The sequence below is a fragment of the Archocentrus centrarchus genome, chromosome 14 (assembly GCF_007364275.1).
Source record: "Archocentrus centrarchus isolate MPI-CPG fArcCen1 chromosome 14, fArcCen1, whole genome shotgun sequence".
Taxonomy (NCBI): Eukaryota; Metazoa; Chordata; class Actinopteri; order Cichliformes; family Cichlidae; genus Archocentrus; species Archocentrus centrarchus.
Window position 1 is genome coordinate 38,265,877 of NC_044359.1, and position 18,390 is coordinate 38,284,266.

The 18,390-nt window shown below is 43.6% G+C and overlaps 1 protein-coding gene across 1 annotated transcript in view; it reads right to left on the bottom strand.

Annotated features, from left to right (window-relative positions):
• LOC115791679 (biotin--protein ligase-like) overlaps positions 1–17,279 on the bottom strand; it is a 51,924-nt gene extending 34,645 nt beyond the window's left edge. The window contains exons 1-5 of the mRNA XM_030745867.1: positions 16,945–17,279; positions 11,319–11,459; positions 7,938–8,100; positions 5,942–6,981; positions 1,177–1,356 (exon numbers count right to left, since the gene is read on the bottom strand). Of these exons, the coding sequence (XP_030601727.1) occupies positions 1,177–1,356; positions 5,942–6,981; positions 7,938–8,100; positions 11,319–11,459; positions 16,945–17,220 (1,800 nt within the window). The 5' untranslated portion in view covers positions 17,221–17,279. The remainder of the gene's footprint in view (positions 1–1,176; positions 1,357–5,941; positions 6,982–7,937; positions 8,101–11,318; positions 11,460–16,944) is intronic.
• Positions 17,280–18,390: the final 1,111 nt, after the last annotated feature.

Genomic DNA, 18,390 nt, shown 5'->3' on the forward strand with positions numbered 1-18,390 from the left:
AACTCTCCCTTCAAGTGCCATGGCCTAGACCCTCCAAAGGAGGCTGAGGAGTGTGATCCCTCGATAGTTTGAGCACACCCTCCCATGATCACCCTGTTCTGCAAATCCAGAGACACCTCCCCAGATCTCCATGTGACATTGTAGAGGCATGTCAACCAAGACAGCCCTACAACATGCAGAGCCTTCAGGAACTCAGGTCAAATCTCATCCACTCCAGGGGCCCTGCCACCAAGGAGTTGTTTAACTGCCTCAGTAACCTCAGCCCCAGTGATGGGCAAGCCGTCCCCTTCGTCCTCAGACTCTGCTTCTTCAACAGAGGTCCTCGAAGTATTCCTTCCACCATCTGATGAAGTCTGCAGTACCCCACCGGCACTATACATCTTGTGAGTAGAGCACCGCTTTCCCCTCCTGAGTCACCTGACGGTTTGCCAGAATAGCTGTGTAATCATCAGTGTAAATTAATGGTATGTTATCAAAAAAATGGTCAGACGAGAGAGTATTTTCAGGAAATACCATTAAATGTTCAGTTTCTATGGCGTATATTAGGTCATGATCCAGAGTGTGATTAAAACAATGAGCGATCATTTCCATGAACGGGTAAGTGTGTCCAAACTTTTGACTGGTACTGTGCATTTTGAAAGAAGCCATCTGAGTGTAATAATAACTTAAATGAGGTGTTGAGGCTGTCATTATCAGCAGCTACTAGTATCAAAGTGTAGATAAGAAGGACGCCTTTCCTATGTTATTAAAACCATGATATATATTCTATTTTATTGATGCTCAAAGTTGGTCAAAAAAATCTAAATAAAAATGAGTATTTAGATTCAGATTGACATGGAGATGATGTAAACCGATACTGCTGCAGTTTTCATAGGCTTAACGTGTTTTTTCAGTCCTGAAAATTTCATGTGGCTCGCTCCTTTAGGTTATAATACCAGAAAAAATGAGACAAAGTTTATGTATTGCGAGGTGCTATAACTTAAAAATATTTATAGCATCAAGGTCACATGGCTTCATTAAATATGCTTTAGTTATTGTAATCAAAAGTAAATGAAAAAAACAAATCAGCTATTTTAGAGGATCAGGTAGGAGACACTGATTTTTTTTTTTTTTTTAATGAAAAAATTACCCCATAAACTTTTCTGACTCCTGAAACATGAACACTGTGGCTCTTACCTGAGAGGTAGCAAGCAGGTGTACTTCACTTGGGTCTGGAGTCTGATTTAGATCGCAGCTGAGGCCTAAAGAGGTCAGGATCTCTGTCAAGACTTCATACTGCAGGGTGCGGTTGACCTTCAGTTCATCAAAGCCGTCTGACGCAATAGTCTGAGAGTCAGGTGCAATCTCAAAGTGGACCTGCAGAAGACATATTTAAATATAATCCTGAAAAAGTCAGAGGAGCTATGAAACATGACTGAAGGTCCCAGCAGGAATTAGAAAATGTTATATTAAAAATATTTACACACATTTAATAAATCTGCTAGACGTCATGGATGCATCATCTAACAATGACAATGGGCTAGATGAGGAGTTTTTCAGTACATACTCACTGCATATACTGAAAACCACCTGTGTTCACTTAATTGGGTATACCTATGTACATGTACCTATGCAACTGATTACAAAACAAACCAAATACTCTCTATTACAAGGTTTATAAAGCAAGACTTTGTTTCTGAAGAGGAGCCGTGAAATGCAGCTTTGAAGCAGTCTCCAAAAAGTGGTAAATTATTTAATCATTAACATGTTAGCTTTGCCTCATCTATAACTGTGTGGGAAATCTGCTGCCTGCAGCTCAGCTGGATTACAAATTACTTTGGTGCATCTCAGATCTCTTTTCTTCATCTTTCTTTAGGGCTGATCAGGTGACCACAGCTGTTAAACAGTATTACTAACATTAACCAGCATCCTTTTTAGCACTGTAATTTTGGAAAAGTGCAATTAGCATTGCAAAATCTGTTTCACAAATTATTGCATCCTATGAGGTTTACCCCATTAAAAATAGTTAGACGTTAACTGCTCTCTTGTTTGGCTTTTTGCATGTCATGATTAGCATACGCGTTTGTAGCTGCACTTAAGGCTCTCAATGCACACAAAACAGGCCATTCTCAACAAAACAAGAAAAACTGTTCAAGACATCCAGACAAGAGAACATTTTCCACAAGGTGGCCCCCATGGCAGCTGGGATAGGCTCCAGTCCCCCTGCAACCCTGAATTGGATAAACAGAGGAAGGAAGGATGGAAGGAAGGATGGATGGATGGGTACCTTTCATTAACCTGGAGTTACACTAGGTGTAACCCAGTGATGAGTGATTTGATGGCTTCACATTTAATGCATGTCTCAGTTACTTCACCCTGCTGTTATATGATGAACATATGAAATTATGAACACTATAGCAGCACTTCCAGTATATTTTGTGCGAGTGGCAGCCTGTTGCAGCAGCTCACGTAGTTTCTTGTGTTTTTGTTATTATGGTAGTTGTGGAGGATTTGTTATTGTTTTTTCCGTGTTTTTGTGGTCCTCACAGTGGTGGGGGGGTCACGCTGAGTGGAGGGGCCCTGTGCTTACATACACTCAGGACCAGCTGCTGGCACTCTCCAAAACACCGCTGCTGCCCAGAGCCGGGCCGTCATCCCCCAGGAGCTGACGCTGTGGGTGCCGAGCCGGAGCGAGGAGGAGGAGATATAAACCCTCTGGGCGATATATCGAGTTTTTAAGAAAAATCGATATATTTTCACATGCGATATAAGATGAGACAATATTGTTTATATCAATATAGTCTAAGTCACGTTTCATTCATACTTATAGATCCACCAGTTCATCTTTCTCTTCTCCCAGTTTGTCTCTGCACAGCTTCATGCTGCCCCGCCTCACCGCTTCACCTGTAAATCATGCAGGAAGTGACAGCACGGCAGCGTTGCCAACTCAGCGACCTTATCGATAGATTTAGTGGTTTTTCAGACCCCCCCCCCAGCAACTTTTTTTCCCCCAAAAAAGTGACTAGTGACAAATTTAGCGACTTTTTCCGGTGACATTGACAACTTTTGGAGACCTGAAATCCTCTGCTGTCGCCGTGTTTTGTGTACATACAGCCTTCGTACTGTGTCCACAGCAGAAGTTCGTACCTTAAGTCATGTGACCTTAATAGCAGAAGTGGGTGTTTTTCATGTGTTCATGGTGCAGCCGGCGGATATATAGATGGCGCATTGAGCAGGTGGGCCTGTTGCTGTGATACGTCAGCACGTATGTGTGGATTTACTGAGCTGGCTACAATCCTGCTGAGTGAAGGATGGAAGTTTGTTCATTCAGTCTGTTTACATGTTGTGTTATTTGCACAGAGTACTAGATGTACAGAAGTACACACAGGAGGAAGTACTTTGGTGAAGTCTACTTCACTGCAGACTGGCTTTGTAAAGAATCAGTCAGCCTTTCGCTGTTTTTCTGTATCTTTTCTGTTTATATTTTAATAGCACAGCTGAGAGTCTTTTTCTATAGAGGAAAAAAGCATTAATTTATTTGAGGAGCATTATTATTTAAATGTGCCAGTAGTTTATATTTGAGTAATTTCTCATGAACATCTACAGCTGAATGTTAATCAAAGTGTCTGTGTGACATTTGGGACATGTAGCTTTGACTCAGAAGTGCCTTTTTGTTTATACCTTTGGGAAAAAATATATTAAGATATATATCGTATCTCGTCATTCAGCTAAAAAAAAAATAGAGATTCTTTTTGGTCCATATCGCCCAGCCCTAGTCCGTTTCATCGGTCATTGTGGGGAACGTGAGGCCGCTGGCTAATAAGATGGACGAGCTGTGGGCGCTGATAAGACATCAGAGGGAGTATCGGGAGTGCAGTGTGTTAAGGTTCATGAAGACATGGCTGCACCCGGACCACAGTACCCATCTATTTTACTATTTGGGCCGACAGACACTAAGCAGAGCGGTAAAAAGAAAGGTGGAGGGACTGCAGTGTTTGTGAATGAAGGTGGTGCAATCCAGGACATGTTACCGTGAAGGAGCGTCTCTGCTCGCCTAACATTGAACTTTTAGCTGTGAATATGCCCCCATATTATTTACCACAGGAATTCTCCTCTGCTATACTGATCGGTCTTTACACACCACCATCAGCTGATGGAACAGCAGCATGTGACATCATACATACGACTGCCGTAGACCTACAGTGTAAACACCCAGAGGCTTTCATCAACATCACTGGCGATTTTAACCATGTCAGTCTAGACTCCACTCTGCCAACCTTTCAGCAGTACGTGGACAGTAAAACTCTGGACCTTCTGCACGCACTCACCCAGGATGCATACAAAGCCACTGTCCTCCCCCCACTAGGTAGACCAGACCATAATCTGGTCCTGTTAACACCTCAGTACAACCCTGCAGTTCAAAGACTTCCTGTTGCCACCAAGTCTGTGAGGAGGTGGAGTCAGGAGGCCAGCGAGGCCCTGCAGGTCTGTTTTGACACCACAGACTCCAAACTCCAGCTTAATAACATCAAAGCAGTATGGAGGGGGATGAAGCTGATCACAGGCCTCAATCCAGGAGATCAGCAGCAGCAGGGGGGCAGCCTGGACACAGCCAATCCTAACACCTCCATCAGCCTCAGACCAGTTGCCTTGACTTTACTTGTCATGAAGGTGCTGGAGAGACTGGTTCTGGCCCAGCTTAGCTTGTAGGTGAAACATGCTTACTTACCTATTGCAGTGTGCTCACTCTCACCTGGGTGGTACTGGTGGCACAGTGAGAATCATGTTTTTTGGTTTTTCTAGTGCCTTTAATACCATCCAACCATCCCTGCTGAGTGAGAAGCTGCTCAGGATGGTGTCACCACTTCTGCTGTCTCTCTGACAGAGAGGCCTCAGTTTGCACGGCTGGGGGGAACCCTGTCTGATGTGGTGGTTAGCAATACTATGGCACCACAGTGGATGGTCCTACCTCCATTCCTGGGTACCTTGTACACCTCAGATTTCCAGTACAACAGTGAAACATGCCACCTGCAGAAGTTCTCTGATGATACTGCAGTAGTTGGGTGCTTTCAGTGTGGGCAGGAGTTGGAGTACAGGGAGCTGGTGAGGAGCTTTGTGGAGTGATCCAGCAGAAATCACCTCCTCCTCAATGTCAGCAAGACAAAAGTGATGGTGGTGGACTTCCAGAAGAACAAATCTGTGAGTAAGCCCATTAACATCTTGGGAGAGGATGTAGAACCAGTGGACAGCTACAGGTACCTGGGCAGTCACCTGACTGACAGACTGGACTGGAGGACCGACTGTGATGCTGTGTACAGGAAGGGGATGAGCAGACTCTACTTTCTAAGGAAGCTCAGATCCTTTAATGTGTGCAGCAAGATGCTGGAGATCTTCTACCAGTCTGTGGTAGTGAGTGCCATCTACTCTGCTGCTGTCTGCTGGGGGGGCAGCATCAGTGCCAGAGATGCCAGCAGGATCAACAAACTGATTCGCAAGGCTGGAACCATCATTGGTCAGAATTTGGAGACAGTGAGGGTCAGGAGGTCACTGAACAAACTGCTCTCCATCATGGACAACCATCTCACCCACTCCACTCCACACTGCTGAGGCGGCAGAGCTCCTTCTCCTCAGACTGATTCACCCATAAAGAACGCTTCAGGAAATTCTTCCTACCGACATAAGATCCCACACACATATTTCAGTATTGTATCTTCCTGGTCTTTCAGATTCCTAGTGTACATATTTATTAATGCATAATGTCAGTCTTACTATTACTCTTCTTTACCTACATTTATATGTTTTTTTATCACTGTTGTACATGTATAGTTTTGCACTCTGCCTGTGGCACTTCTACTCTAACTTGTTATTTATTGTAGACTGTACTATTTTCTTACTGCTGCAACATACATACCTACCTACCTATCATGCCCAGTAACAACTTTAGATAATGATATGGCGTTACCTGACAAAGGACAGCTTCTCCGTCATCCCCTCCATGGGTTACTCGTACAATAACCATATCCCTCTGATGAGGGACATCCCCTTTCAGCTCTCCCCAGAGCTCAACTTCCCCTCCTCCCTGAGTATCCCTGATGTAGACCTTCCCACTCGCCACTACGCTCTGTTCCAGCTCTGTGCTGTCTTCCCTGGTGAAACTCAGCCTGCTGACCTGCATGTATCGGCTCTTCCTGACTTCTAGACAGAGTCCTGCAGGGCACAGGGAAGAGGCCAGCCCAAGGACCTTGCCACCTTGGCTCAGGTAAGTGAGAAAACGAGTCTGAAGCTGGGGAGTCAGCGTTTCCTCTTCTGCCAGTATCAGGAGCCTGGTGTTTTCCAGCCAAGGATCGTTCATTGCCTGTTCTGGCTGGAGCGGATAGATTATGTTATTTTCCATGTTTATACATTTTGATAAAAGCTGATGAACTGCCTGAAAACGCTCCTGACAACCACCCGTGTACACAAGAACATTTGGTGGTTTGCCATTACAGTCAAATCCACCGCTCTGGCCAAAAAACCCTTTGGCATCATTATCAAGCTCATCAAGACACTCGTTTTCACTTTGCAGACCCACTGAGCTATCATCAGGGAGGTCTGGGATGTTCTCAGCAGAGGCATATTTGACAGAGAGGATGGTGCTGTTCTCCAGTTCCAAACATTCATGGCAGCTGGACAGATGCAGGTGGTGTCCATGACCCTCCATGTGGTGATGATTCCCCAAGGAATGTTCCTCCAAGTCACCAACAGATCCCAAATCCTGGGTACTGCAGACTGGCTCTGACCCTCGTCGCTCCTCTAACCTCCTCTTTACCTCTGGGATGAGGAGGAAGCTGCCTTTACGGCACTGCAGACGCTGGATGTCACCTGGCAGGTGATGAGCTGATGGCTCAGGAGCAGCCTCTTCAGGATCAGGGCTACAGGGAACGAGTGATGGCAGTGCCTTTGAGCTCTGTGGACACTGCTTCTCCAGCAGCTTACTGAGAGTAGATTCTTGCAGGAGGACAGCTGTGCAAATATAACAAAAACACAAAAACATCAGTCCTCTCTGGTTTGTAGGTTAAATCTTAAAACAAGTATTTCTGTTAACAATGACCTAAACTACTGAACCTAATCTAGTGTTAATGGAAGTGATGGTTCTGGCTGGTTGGTATTTCAAAGTTGACATTTAAACATCTCTTTTTATAGAGCATTAATATTTGGAGTCAGGATTAATTTAAGCACAGTATTTTTAATACTATGTTTGCTACCAACAAGTTCTGAGAAAACATCTCAGCTGCTAAAAGATTTACAAATGTTTCCACTTCAGCTGAGCATGAAAACATTAACGAGGTAAACAGGCAACACAGGAGTGCTGAAAGTAAGACAGGGACCTTTCTGCAACGGCTGAGTCAGTCACTGGATCTCAGCTGATCATTCCACATGCTTAAGACAAATAAAAAAGAATCCAGCTGCAGTAAAGCTCTTCCAAAACATCCCAAATGAGGTAATGTGTTCTTTGGTTCATGAGTTCCAGATGTCAGGCATCTGTATTCCACAGATTCCCAAAAACACTACAAAACACATTTTATTTGGGATTATTAAAATAACTGGAGGACCGGCTGAGAATTCTTTATTCCAAGACAAAAAACTTGGAAACTAAAACTATGAATCAAAGTTTATTCTCTTGCTGAATTTCATGTTAGAGAGTTGGAGCAAGTGCAAGAATGGGCCAACAGAACTCTGGAGAGGATCCCATCACTTTGTCTAAAGGGCAGGATCTGGATGCTTTCCCCTTTGAGTTGAGATTTATTCCTGCTGAACAGATTCGTTATGACATCAACTTTGCAATGCTCAGCATTCAACGACATGTGCACCGCAAGCGATTCATTAACACACAACTAAGGTATTCTGGGGTGTGGTACCATATAAATACACTAATAATACAAAAGGGGGCATAGAAAATGTACTTGAAGGCAACATACGGACTATCTTTGAAGGCACAAGTCCATTGTCCAGTTGCAGGCGATCTTCTATGAAAGCTATCCCAAGCCGACTGAAGTTATCCACACTGGCCTGAGCCACTGCCCTAAACGGCTGTCCAGGGCAACATGCCAGAGGGAGACAGTAGTCAGACCACTGCAGCACCTGCACACAACACAGACCACTGGTTAACTGACCCACTGTACTGACCCACAGAGTTCAGTGTGCCTGTCTACTACATCATCACCAGAACACTGACACACCATTGCTTCACCATGAGCGTGAAATATGATGGTTGCTTTGTAGATTTTCAAATGCACTACATAAAAACTAAATTAATAATAGAAGAACAAAAAATTACACCATTAGTAAAAACATGCAAACACCATCAAAGATTCAAACAGCAAAAATGATACTTGGGAAATTCTTTATATATAAATAGGATAAATTTAAATGTTGACTTATCTCTGACACACTTCTCTCCAAATACCGAGTCTGAAAACAATCACAAATTTTAAAGAGTCCATATTATGCATTTTGTGCTTTTTCCATCATTTAGTCTTAATGTAGCTGTGAAAGATCCCAAAGATACAGGAAAAGACTCAAAGAAGAAACAGCTGCCTGAAATGCATCACTGCTGCTCCCTGGGCTTTCCTTGTATGACTTCAGCACATAGTGACATCATACCCAGAGACTTCAATGAGCTCTAAAAACACACTTACATTCACACAACTTGTTGTTGGCTGCAACAGCAAATTCAAGACTCTACATGCACTTCCCAGTACTTTAGGAACTTAAGACTCACTGGAGTACTTCTATTTTTGAAGGCAATATTAGAAAAATCAGAAAATCCAAATATATACACCATTAGCATGGCGGGCTGGCACCTGCTTCCCTCTCAGCTCTCTATCTGAATGCAGCCAATTCTTAGTGAAGCTGCTTCTGTTTCTGCTGTCAGACAGTGGAGTCAGCATGAAATCATCGTGAGACAAATCCAGCTCATTAAGACTGAAGCAATAACCAGGCTTCATGTTTAAGCCATCGAAAATAAAGAAAATCTTGATTTTAATCACAGTGCCACTGTCTGACAAATCACATTCACGTGAACTTGAGCCTTTAACTGCCATCAGCAGCACTATTATTGAAGTGCTTTCTTACATTTACATGCAAAGTGAAGCTAAAGCTCTTTGTTAGCAGTCCACACCTCTTGGTGAGTTATCATTGTGATGTAACCAATGTTGTGTAGCATTCATTATGCCAACTGACCATCCAAGCACAACCATGGCTCTTAGATGGGGGTGTCCTTGAAAAGAAATGTGTTTCTTGAAAATGAAAGGAAATATGGTCTTTAAAAATAGCCTCTAAAAAAGGGCCTTTAACATTTATTGAAAGGCTGCAGATGTATCTAGGTGTAGTAACTGATGAACTTCTCCAGCAGAGGGGGCTCTTTGCCTTCTTTTCCCAGAGTGAGTCTCATTAAGCTGGTTTAAACTGGTAAAAGAGTGCGACTCGTTTGAGGAATCTATACAACAGACTGTACTTGATACTTTCCATGATTTTGTCTTCAGTTTTGTTTTACACTGCAGAAAAGCAGCTGTGATAGAGAAAAACTCCTGAATGAACGAGCAGAGCTTTCCAAACTGTTTCCCTGCACATTACTCCAGCTCTAGGATTGGAATGTCGAGTACTTATTTAGACATCAAAAATACATTTTTTGCTATAAAAAAAAAAAACAATAACTGTTAGCATCAAGCTGGGACAAAGAGATGCATCATCACAGTATCAGTATGATCTGTAAAATTTGAAGTCCATCCTCACCAAGTACCCTCTCCTGACCGCTCTCTTGGTCACTAATGCTGGTGCGCACAAACATAGTGCAAGATGCATTGATGCCAACGCCGCTGGGATTGAGTCTGGACCATTTGGAACATGGTAAACATGGCTGCTCGTGTGAGACAGAGAGGCCGGTCGAGGCAACTAAGGCTCAGCATATTCCTGGATGAAAATGGTAAGAAACGATGACTTTGTGTGGAGACGTTAAATGGCCTGTTTGAGATAGCAGTGACTGTTCAGGATTCGTCAACTTTGTTTTGTAGCACGCAGGTTGATGTGAAGTCTACAACATCTAAACCTAGTGACAGGCAGGCTGGCTAAAAACCCTCCAAGAAAGGATAAGCTGGCTTTTAACTTTTCTTGAATTTCTCAGGATACTTTTCTTGAAGTCATTCCTAAAATATAACCACTTAAACTGACTAAAAAAGTGGGAAAAAATCTTTTTTGGAGCTTTTAAGATTTCACAGGCTAATGGGAACCCTGTGTGCACACACACACTCCAAGCATATCATTATGACCACTGACAGGTGACGTGAATAACACTGATTGTCTCTTCGTCCTGGCACCTGTTACTAGGTGGCATCTATCAGGGAGCGAGTGAACATTTTGTCCTCAAAGCTGATGTTAGAGGCAGGAAAAATGGGTGAGTAAAGATTTGAGCAAGTCTGACAAGGACCCATTTATGATGGCTCGACGACTGAGTCAGAGCATCTCCAAAACTGCCTCTCCTGTGTGGTCATGGGTGACAAAGGCCCATTGATGCACATGGGGATCAAAGGCTACTGTAGCTCCAACTGCCAAAGTAGTTGATGCTCGTCCTGACAGAAAAATGTCAGGGTGCACGGTACACCACAGTTTGTTGCATATGGAGCAGCATAGATGCAGACCAGTCATGGTGCCCATGCTGACCCCTGTCCACCACTGAGAGCACCAGCAGTAGCACGTGAGCATCAGAACTGGACCACAGAACAATGGAAGAAGGTGGCCTGGTGTGACGAATCACGTTTCTTTTACATCACTGTGTCGCTTACCTGGGGAACACCTGGCACCAGGATGCACTATGGGAAAAGGGCAAGCGGGAGGAGTGTGATGCTTTAAGCAATGTTATACTGGGAAATCTCAGGTCCTGCCATCCATGTGGAGATTACTTTGACACCCTCCACCTACCTAAGCATTGTTGCTGACATGTACACCCTTTCATGGAAGCAGTATTCCCTGATGGCTGAGGCCTCTTTCAGCAGGATAATGCTCCCTGCCACGAAGCTAAAATGGTTCAGGAATAGTCTGAGGAGCGCAGCAATGAGTTTGAGGGGTTGACTTGGCCTCCAAAGTACCCAGATCTCAATCCAATCAAGCATCTGTGGGATGTGCTGGAAAAACAGATCTGCTGCTAACATCTAGGTGCCAAATACCACAGCACAGTTTCAATTCGTACCTTCACAGGTCATTTGTTATTTATTTATATATATATATATATATATATATATATATATATATATATATATATATATACACAGTTTTGCTATTTGATAATGACTGTTGGTGCCTACTTTCTTATTGGATGGTTGCAGAGAAGGGTAGCCCACTTTGTGTCCTGTAGCTTCTATGATGAAAGAAATATTCTCTATTTGTGGACCACAAACCAGAGAGGACCCCAAAAGAACAGTCCATTTGCTAAGGTCATCACATACCTGGGGAAATACAGACAGAACAGAAAAGCATTCCAAACACTAAACAGCTGTTAGACATAAATTAGTAACAGGAGTCAGAAAACACTTTGATTGGAGGCACAGAATAACATCGAGCCATGCTGCAACGAGACAAATTTTTCAAAAGTGCAGTTATAGTAAAGTCAGTGAAAAAGTGTGTCGAGTGTGGGTCTAGCTTGAGCAGTATGCATGTATGCTGTGAGTTTAAACATCCTAGTTCACATCATTTGACTTATTGTGTTCATAAGATTTTCAGAAAGCTTGACCTTGAGGTCAAGTTTGCTTAGATTCAGACTCAGATTTTTAGTAGATACATCTATGGTATGAATTTGAACGTTGTAGGTCACACTGTTCTCAAGTTATGGCCAATGATTAAAGTTTCTGTGGAACAGATGCTAAGGCCACAACAATAGCTTGACTTTTTCTTCCAACAGCTGAGCTAACAAGTAATACCATTTAAACTGGATCCTGAGATGGACTGCAAACTAATGTAGGGAGGACAGTACAGGTGTGACGTGATCACGCCGTTTCTTTCCTGTCAGGGTTCCCTGCAACCAGGTGACAGTAAGAAGCTAAAGATCAAGGGCACTCGTACTCATCCAAAAGGTTGGATAACATGATTTCTGATTTGGTTTTCTTCAGGTTGAGGACGTTCATCTCCATCCACGATTGTACATTTCTAAAAGAGCTGATCAGAGCCTGAATAGAAGCATGGCTGTTGGTTTGTACTGGCAGATATAAGGTTGGCAAGATCCAGTAGAGTGGATTTGACCATAAGCGGGCCAGAGCATCCACATCCAGTGGAGTATCTGTATCTGACAGGGAGAAAAATAAGTGGGCAATGAGTGTTTTCCTGCAAGGTGAAGAAACCTACAGCAGCTCAGCCATATCTCCACTATATCTACTCCACCACCTGAGGGTGAAGACTCCACCCCCAACACTGGTCAGAAGACCTGGCACTTAAGCTGCCCGAAGAGACAGGAATCTTGTGCTGCTCCACAAAATTGCATCACTGGCCAGCCAGTGTCAGCTTATATCAGTGGTCAGAATGAGTGTCACCCTGGTGATTGATATAAGCTGTCACAGTGGATCTGTCCACTTTCACCAAAACATGTTACCATTGAGATACAGCAGAAAAATGCATTCATGCCAAGAACACTAACTGCAGCTTGAGCACATTTATGAGAAACTGAGTCAGCCTCTGAGACCAGACACCATTCACCACCCTACCCACCAAATGCTCCATGGATTCCAGACAGCCCCCCCCCCCCCCCCCCCCCCCCACACACACACACTGGCATCTATTACTGCCTGCTCTTGTGACTAGTAGGCCAGATGACAATCGCTTGGATAGGAGAATATTCTGATTTTGCTGAAAACCCTCTGAGCTAATGTCCAAATGACATGTTAAAATTTACATTCTGACAAGCAAACCTTGCACACTATATTACTTTTGTGCTGGACAATGCATGTGCCTATAGTGTACAAAGGGGTGCAGTACGAGCGCTGTATGTACACAAAACACGGCGGCAGCAGAGTTTTCAGGTTTCCGGTGTTGTGCCAAAAAATGATTCCCGATTTTTTTTTTTATGTATTATCTTTGTTAATCTAGACTGTGGTGCACGGGAGTTATGAAAAGCTTATATATAAAATGAAGAAATTACTTGTTTTGCAAATATATTTATGACTCTGCATTATTGTATCTACATTATAATCAATCCAGTCCTTTCTGGCTACTCTTCACAGAACTGTCATTTTAGATGTGTTACAATTTCTGCAGCCCTCTTGGCAGATCTCTCGGGGAAAAAGACATTTTTGCCTTCATTAATAAAGAATACATAAAAGTCACTTTTCCAAGAAGTGATTGTAGCTTCTACCTTGTGACAGGAGTGTTGTTTCTCACTCAAAGTGGCGTAATATCATTCATGAGCGATATCTTTGATACATGTTTCACTGATTTTAGGTCACTGATTTAATCTACAGCAATTTACATGCAACAAATCATTTTTTTTCCCCCCAATACTGGAATATCACGTTTTGGCAGACGATCACTTTTTGACACAACACTGTCATATCTCCAAAACTCTCCAAAAGTCACTGATGTCACTGGAAAAAGTCACTAAATTTGTTGCTAGTCGACTTTTGGTGGGGAAAAAAAAAAAAAGTCCCTCCTGCACTTTCCTACTCTGGGTGTCACATGTTTAGTTACTCCTCGGCCTCCTTTAGCAGTAACGGTACTTGTAATAAATGTAGTCTGTTTGTAGCTCTGGAGGCCAGGCTTTCTGAACTGGAGACTCGGCTCCGCACCCTGGAAAATCCTACATCTAGCCAGGCCCCTGTAGCGGGTGCGGACCATGGTAGCTTAGCCGCCGTTAGCTCCCCCCAGCAGATCCCGAGCAGCAGGGAAAACAGGCCAGCTGGGTGACGGTGAGGAGGAAGCGTAGTCCTAAGCAGAAGCCCCGGGTACACCACCAACCTGTTCACGTCTCTAACCCTAACCCCTAACCCTGTTTTGAGAACCGTGAAGCTAGAGACACCGGCGACCATAGTCAAATGTCTTCCAGGGGCCAGAGCAGGCGACATTCATGGAAATTTGAAACTGCTGGCTAAGGCTAATCGTAGATTTGGTAAGATCGTTATTCACGTCGGCAGTAATGACACCCGGTTACGCCAATCGGAGGTCACTAAAATTAATATTGACTCGGTGTGTAACTTTGCAAAAACGATGTCGGACTCTGTAGTTTTCTCTGGGCCCCTCCCCAATCAGACCAGGAGCCACATGTTTAGCCGCATGTTCTCCTTGAATCGCTGGCTGTCTGAGTGGTGTCCAAAAAATGACGTGGGCTTCATAAATAACTGGCAAAGTTTCTGGGGAAAACCTGGTCTTGTTAGGAGAGACGGCATCCATCCCACTTTGGATGGAGCAGCTCTCATTTCTAGAAATCTGGCCAAATTTATTAACCCTCCTAAAAACTGACTACCCAGGGTTGAGACCAGGAAGCAGAGTTGCAGTCTTACACGCCTCTCTGCAGCTTCTCTCCTCCTGCCATCCCCCCAAAACCCCATCCCCATAGAGTCGGTGCCTGCTCCCAGACCACCAAAAACCAAAGCTAAAATCAGCAAAAAGCTATTTAAGCATAAAAATTCAAAAACAATAAATAATACAGCTTCATCAACTGCACCAAAGAATAAAACAATTAAATGTGGATTGTTAAACATTAGGTCTCTCTCTTCCAAGTCCCTATTAGTAAATGATTTAATAATTGATCAACGTATTGATTTATTCTGCCTTACAGAAACCTGGTTACAGCAGGATGAATATGTTAGTTTAAATGAATCAACACCCCCGAGTCACAGTAACTGTCAGAATGCTCGAAGCACAGGTCGAGGAGGAGGATTAGCTGCAATCTTCAATTCCAGCTTATTAATTAATCAAAGACCCAGACAAAGTTTTCATTCTTTTGAAAGCCTGACTCTTAGTCTTGTCCATCCTAATTGGGAAAATCAAAAACCTGTTTTATTTGTTATTATCTATCGTCCACCTGGTTGCAGTCTGACACGTGCAACCTTTCCATTAATTTCAGAGGCGGGAAGTAACGAAGTACAAATACTTTGTTACTGTGCTTTAGTAGATTTTTTAGGTATCTGTACTTTACTTGAGTATTTATTTTTCTGAGTAATTTTTACTTTTACTCCCTACATTTTTACACATGTATCTGTACTTTCTACTTCTTACATTTTCAAACAGACTCGTTACTTTTTAACACGTCAGAGAAAAGTTTGCATTTCCGTCAAACATCAAACGATCTGAGCCTAAACGGAGGAATAATAACAGATAAGAGACAATCGTACTGTGTGTCCTCCATCATCAGGGCTTATCGGGTACAAAGGGATTAAATACGGAAAACCCATATAATTAATGTCTCATTTATAGCGCTATAATCAGGGGTCACAGCGGGCCGGACCGAGTCCGTAAGTTGTGCTCGCGGGACATAAACAGCTTAGCTAGCGCTACTGAAGAGGAGCGAGCATGAAGGGAGTAACGTGTGGCAGGTAAATGCAGCGTTTCTAAATGCTCAACAAATATCAGCAAACACACAAAGTGTGTGCAGTTTGTCACACAGTGTGTCTGCTAGCTAAAAGAAGAGCTGCTGTATTTCAGGGAGAGAAAAGAGAGAGAAGTTCACTCAGAGATGGAGAAAGAGGAAGGAGAGGAAGAAGAGAGGTTAGATTTAAAGCTAAGGACTGGAAAATAAACTGAAGTATGCTGACTTTGTGTAATTCAAAGATTGTATGAAAATACTGCAGTTTAGTGTGTAATAAACAGGTCAGCTTGTTGTACTGTATTTACAGTAAAGCTCTGTGTTGGTGCACAGAGGCTGTGTTCATGGTCAGAGTTACAGGTTCCATCAGTGCAGCAGAGATGAGTTTGAATCAAAGCTGCTGATGCTGAGATCACTGAATCCAGCATTTCTACAGCCTGTATGCTGTCAGTGTAGGGGATGGAGATCAGCTCAGAGAGCTGTGAAATACTGGGTTACATCTTTGTGAGTTCACTTCATCCACACAGAGCAGTAAACCTCAGAGCAGCAGCAGCAGGTCAGCTGATCACAGCCTGCACACCAACATCATTTACTGCAGCTCACAATAGAAAGCTGTGATTCTTCTCCCCATGCAGAGACACTACAGCTGATCTTAGGGTTCCTCCACCTTCTGAATCCCACTGTAACCCCTGAGTATCCTCATGTTGGTGTTTAGGTGGAGGCACAGTCACCCTCTACTATGGAGGACACAGAGAACAGAGCTGTGTTTAAATTCACTTTAACAGTTTGTGTCCTACAGAACAGATTCAAGCTGAGTGCATTCATTAGGATTAAAATTTAGATTGGAATAACATTTGTATTCTCATGTAATATTATTTTATATTATTACAATAATATATAATGAGGTTCGGTTAGCTTTACACAAAAACAGCAGGTAGAAACGTCCTCCAAAGAACTACTTTTACTTTCTTACTTTGAGTACATTTCAGAGCCTGTACTTTTTACTTTTACTTAAGTAAAGAAGGTGAACCGGTACTTCAGCTTTTACCAAAGTATTTTTTTAACACAAGTACTTGTACTTCTACTTAAGTACAGTATGTCAGTACTTTTGCCACCTGTGATTAATTTGCCCTGAAATCACTGCAGAAAGGTGAAAGTTCAAAGACCAGCCGGTTTCCACCTGCGGAGCGTGTTTCTGCTGTCAAAGCTAACGCGCTGCCTGCAACACTCCAACATACAACTTCGAGGTGGAAGCTGCTGTCGCAGCTACAAGAACGTGTGAGCTCTGGAAACCCATCGGGCAAAGACAGGCCTCGTTTTTAGAGCCCTTCTCTCTGAGGTAGCTGTGACAGGGCCAGTTGGTGCCCGGCCACCATACTGGATAAATGTGGCGTTATTCGACTAAAGCCTGTCCGGGAACCAACCTGAGGCTCCGTGACATAGACGGCCTTATCTCCTAGCTGAAGGAAGATGTTGTCCTCGAGCAGGGGCGAGCTGGTGCGCCTGCGCGCAGCTGCGTGGAGTTCACCTGGAAGCACCGTGGACGGTGTTGAGGCCGAGCTGGAGCCGGAGCAGAGGCTGAAGCTGAAGCTGCTGCTGTTCAGTCTAGACAGACTGTTGCGGATCAGCACCGAGTAGCACTTGTGAAAGCGCACCCAGAGGTAGACGTAGCACAGCGTTATTAGCATCTTATCCCGCATAGACGAACGCAGCCATCGTGCTTCCTGTGATCTGTGTGAACCTGACAGCTCGGAGCATCAGAGCGGGTAACCTGCAGCTCTTCCTCGTTGGTTTTAATGGCAGGCATCAACAAACATCAAGGCGCATCAGCGCCATCTATACAGGAAGTCGGACAAAACTTCTAGTTCCTCTTCTTCGGGTTTTGGCATTTCGCCACCTATTGGACCGGAGTGTCACAGACATTTATAAACCATTACACAGACAGATAGATACGTATATGGTCGCAGAGGCTTGGCAGGAAACGTCCTCCTCATTAGGAGATCCCTTACATTGTGTTAGTTTCACCGACAGAGACCTCAGTATGATGTTTGCTGCCCTTAAATAACATCACTGACTCTGTCCTCTTCCTCATGCTGCAGTGGGTCCGTTTGTTACAGTGTGTTACTGCGGCTGTTCTGTACAGTGTAGGATTTAATCCTGTAAGTCTTATGCTGCCCTGCATTCTGGTCACACATGCTTCTGGATCATGCTTAGATGGCCTCCTGTGTCAGCACTATTCCTGCCAGCCTTCATGCAGATGAATCTTAATGATATTTCCACTCTGTGCTCTGCTTAACCAAATCTCTGCACCCATTTCTGGATTATTTTCATTCATTCTTTTGCCAACAAGACCATCTTCTTGTTTCCTTCTTTATGGGTCAAAGGGAAGCAATGACATTTATTAACTCCTCTTATGAAACTCTTAAAGCACATGAAAGATGTGATAAATAATATCACTTGATGAACTGATCATCAGAAAATGGAGGAGAAAGAAAAGTAGTAAAAGCAAGTTTACATACGGCCTTTACCATCATTAAAGACAGAAGTAGTGCACCAGGTAAGGATGGCTGAGTAATAAACATGTAAGGTAAGGATAAGTTGCTAGTTTTTGTCAGTGAGTGTGGAGACAGCGATGGATACCAGAGAGCTGGAGGGAAGTGGTTCTTCTCCCTGTGAAAGAGTGCAGTGAACTGGGAACGTGCTTTCACAAGTTTGTACATGAAAGCAATGGCTGGTTACTGAAAGAGGTAGGAGCACACTAGACCCAGGAAGATTATTTGTTTGGAGAAGGAAGTGTGGAAAGCCCAGGTTAGTAAGAAACTGTGGCAGCAATGCTTTTTGATGCAGACAAGACTGCAGAGAGGGCCTTA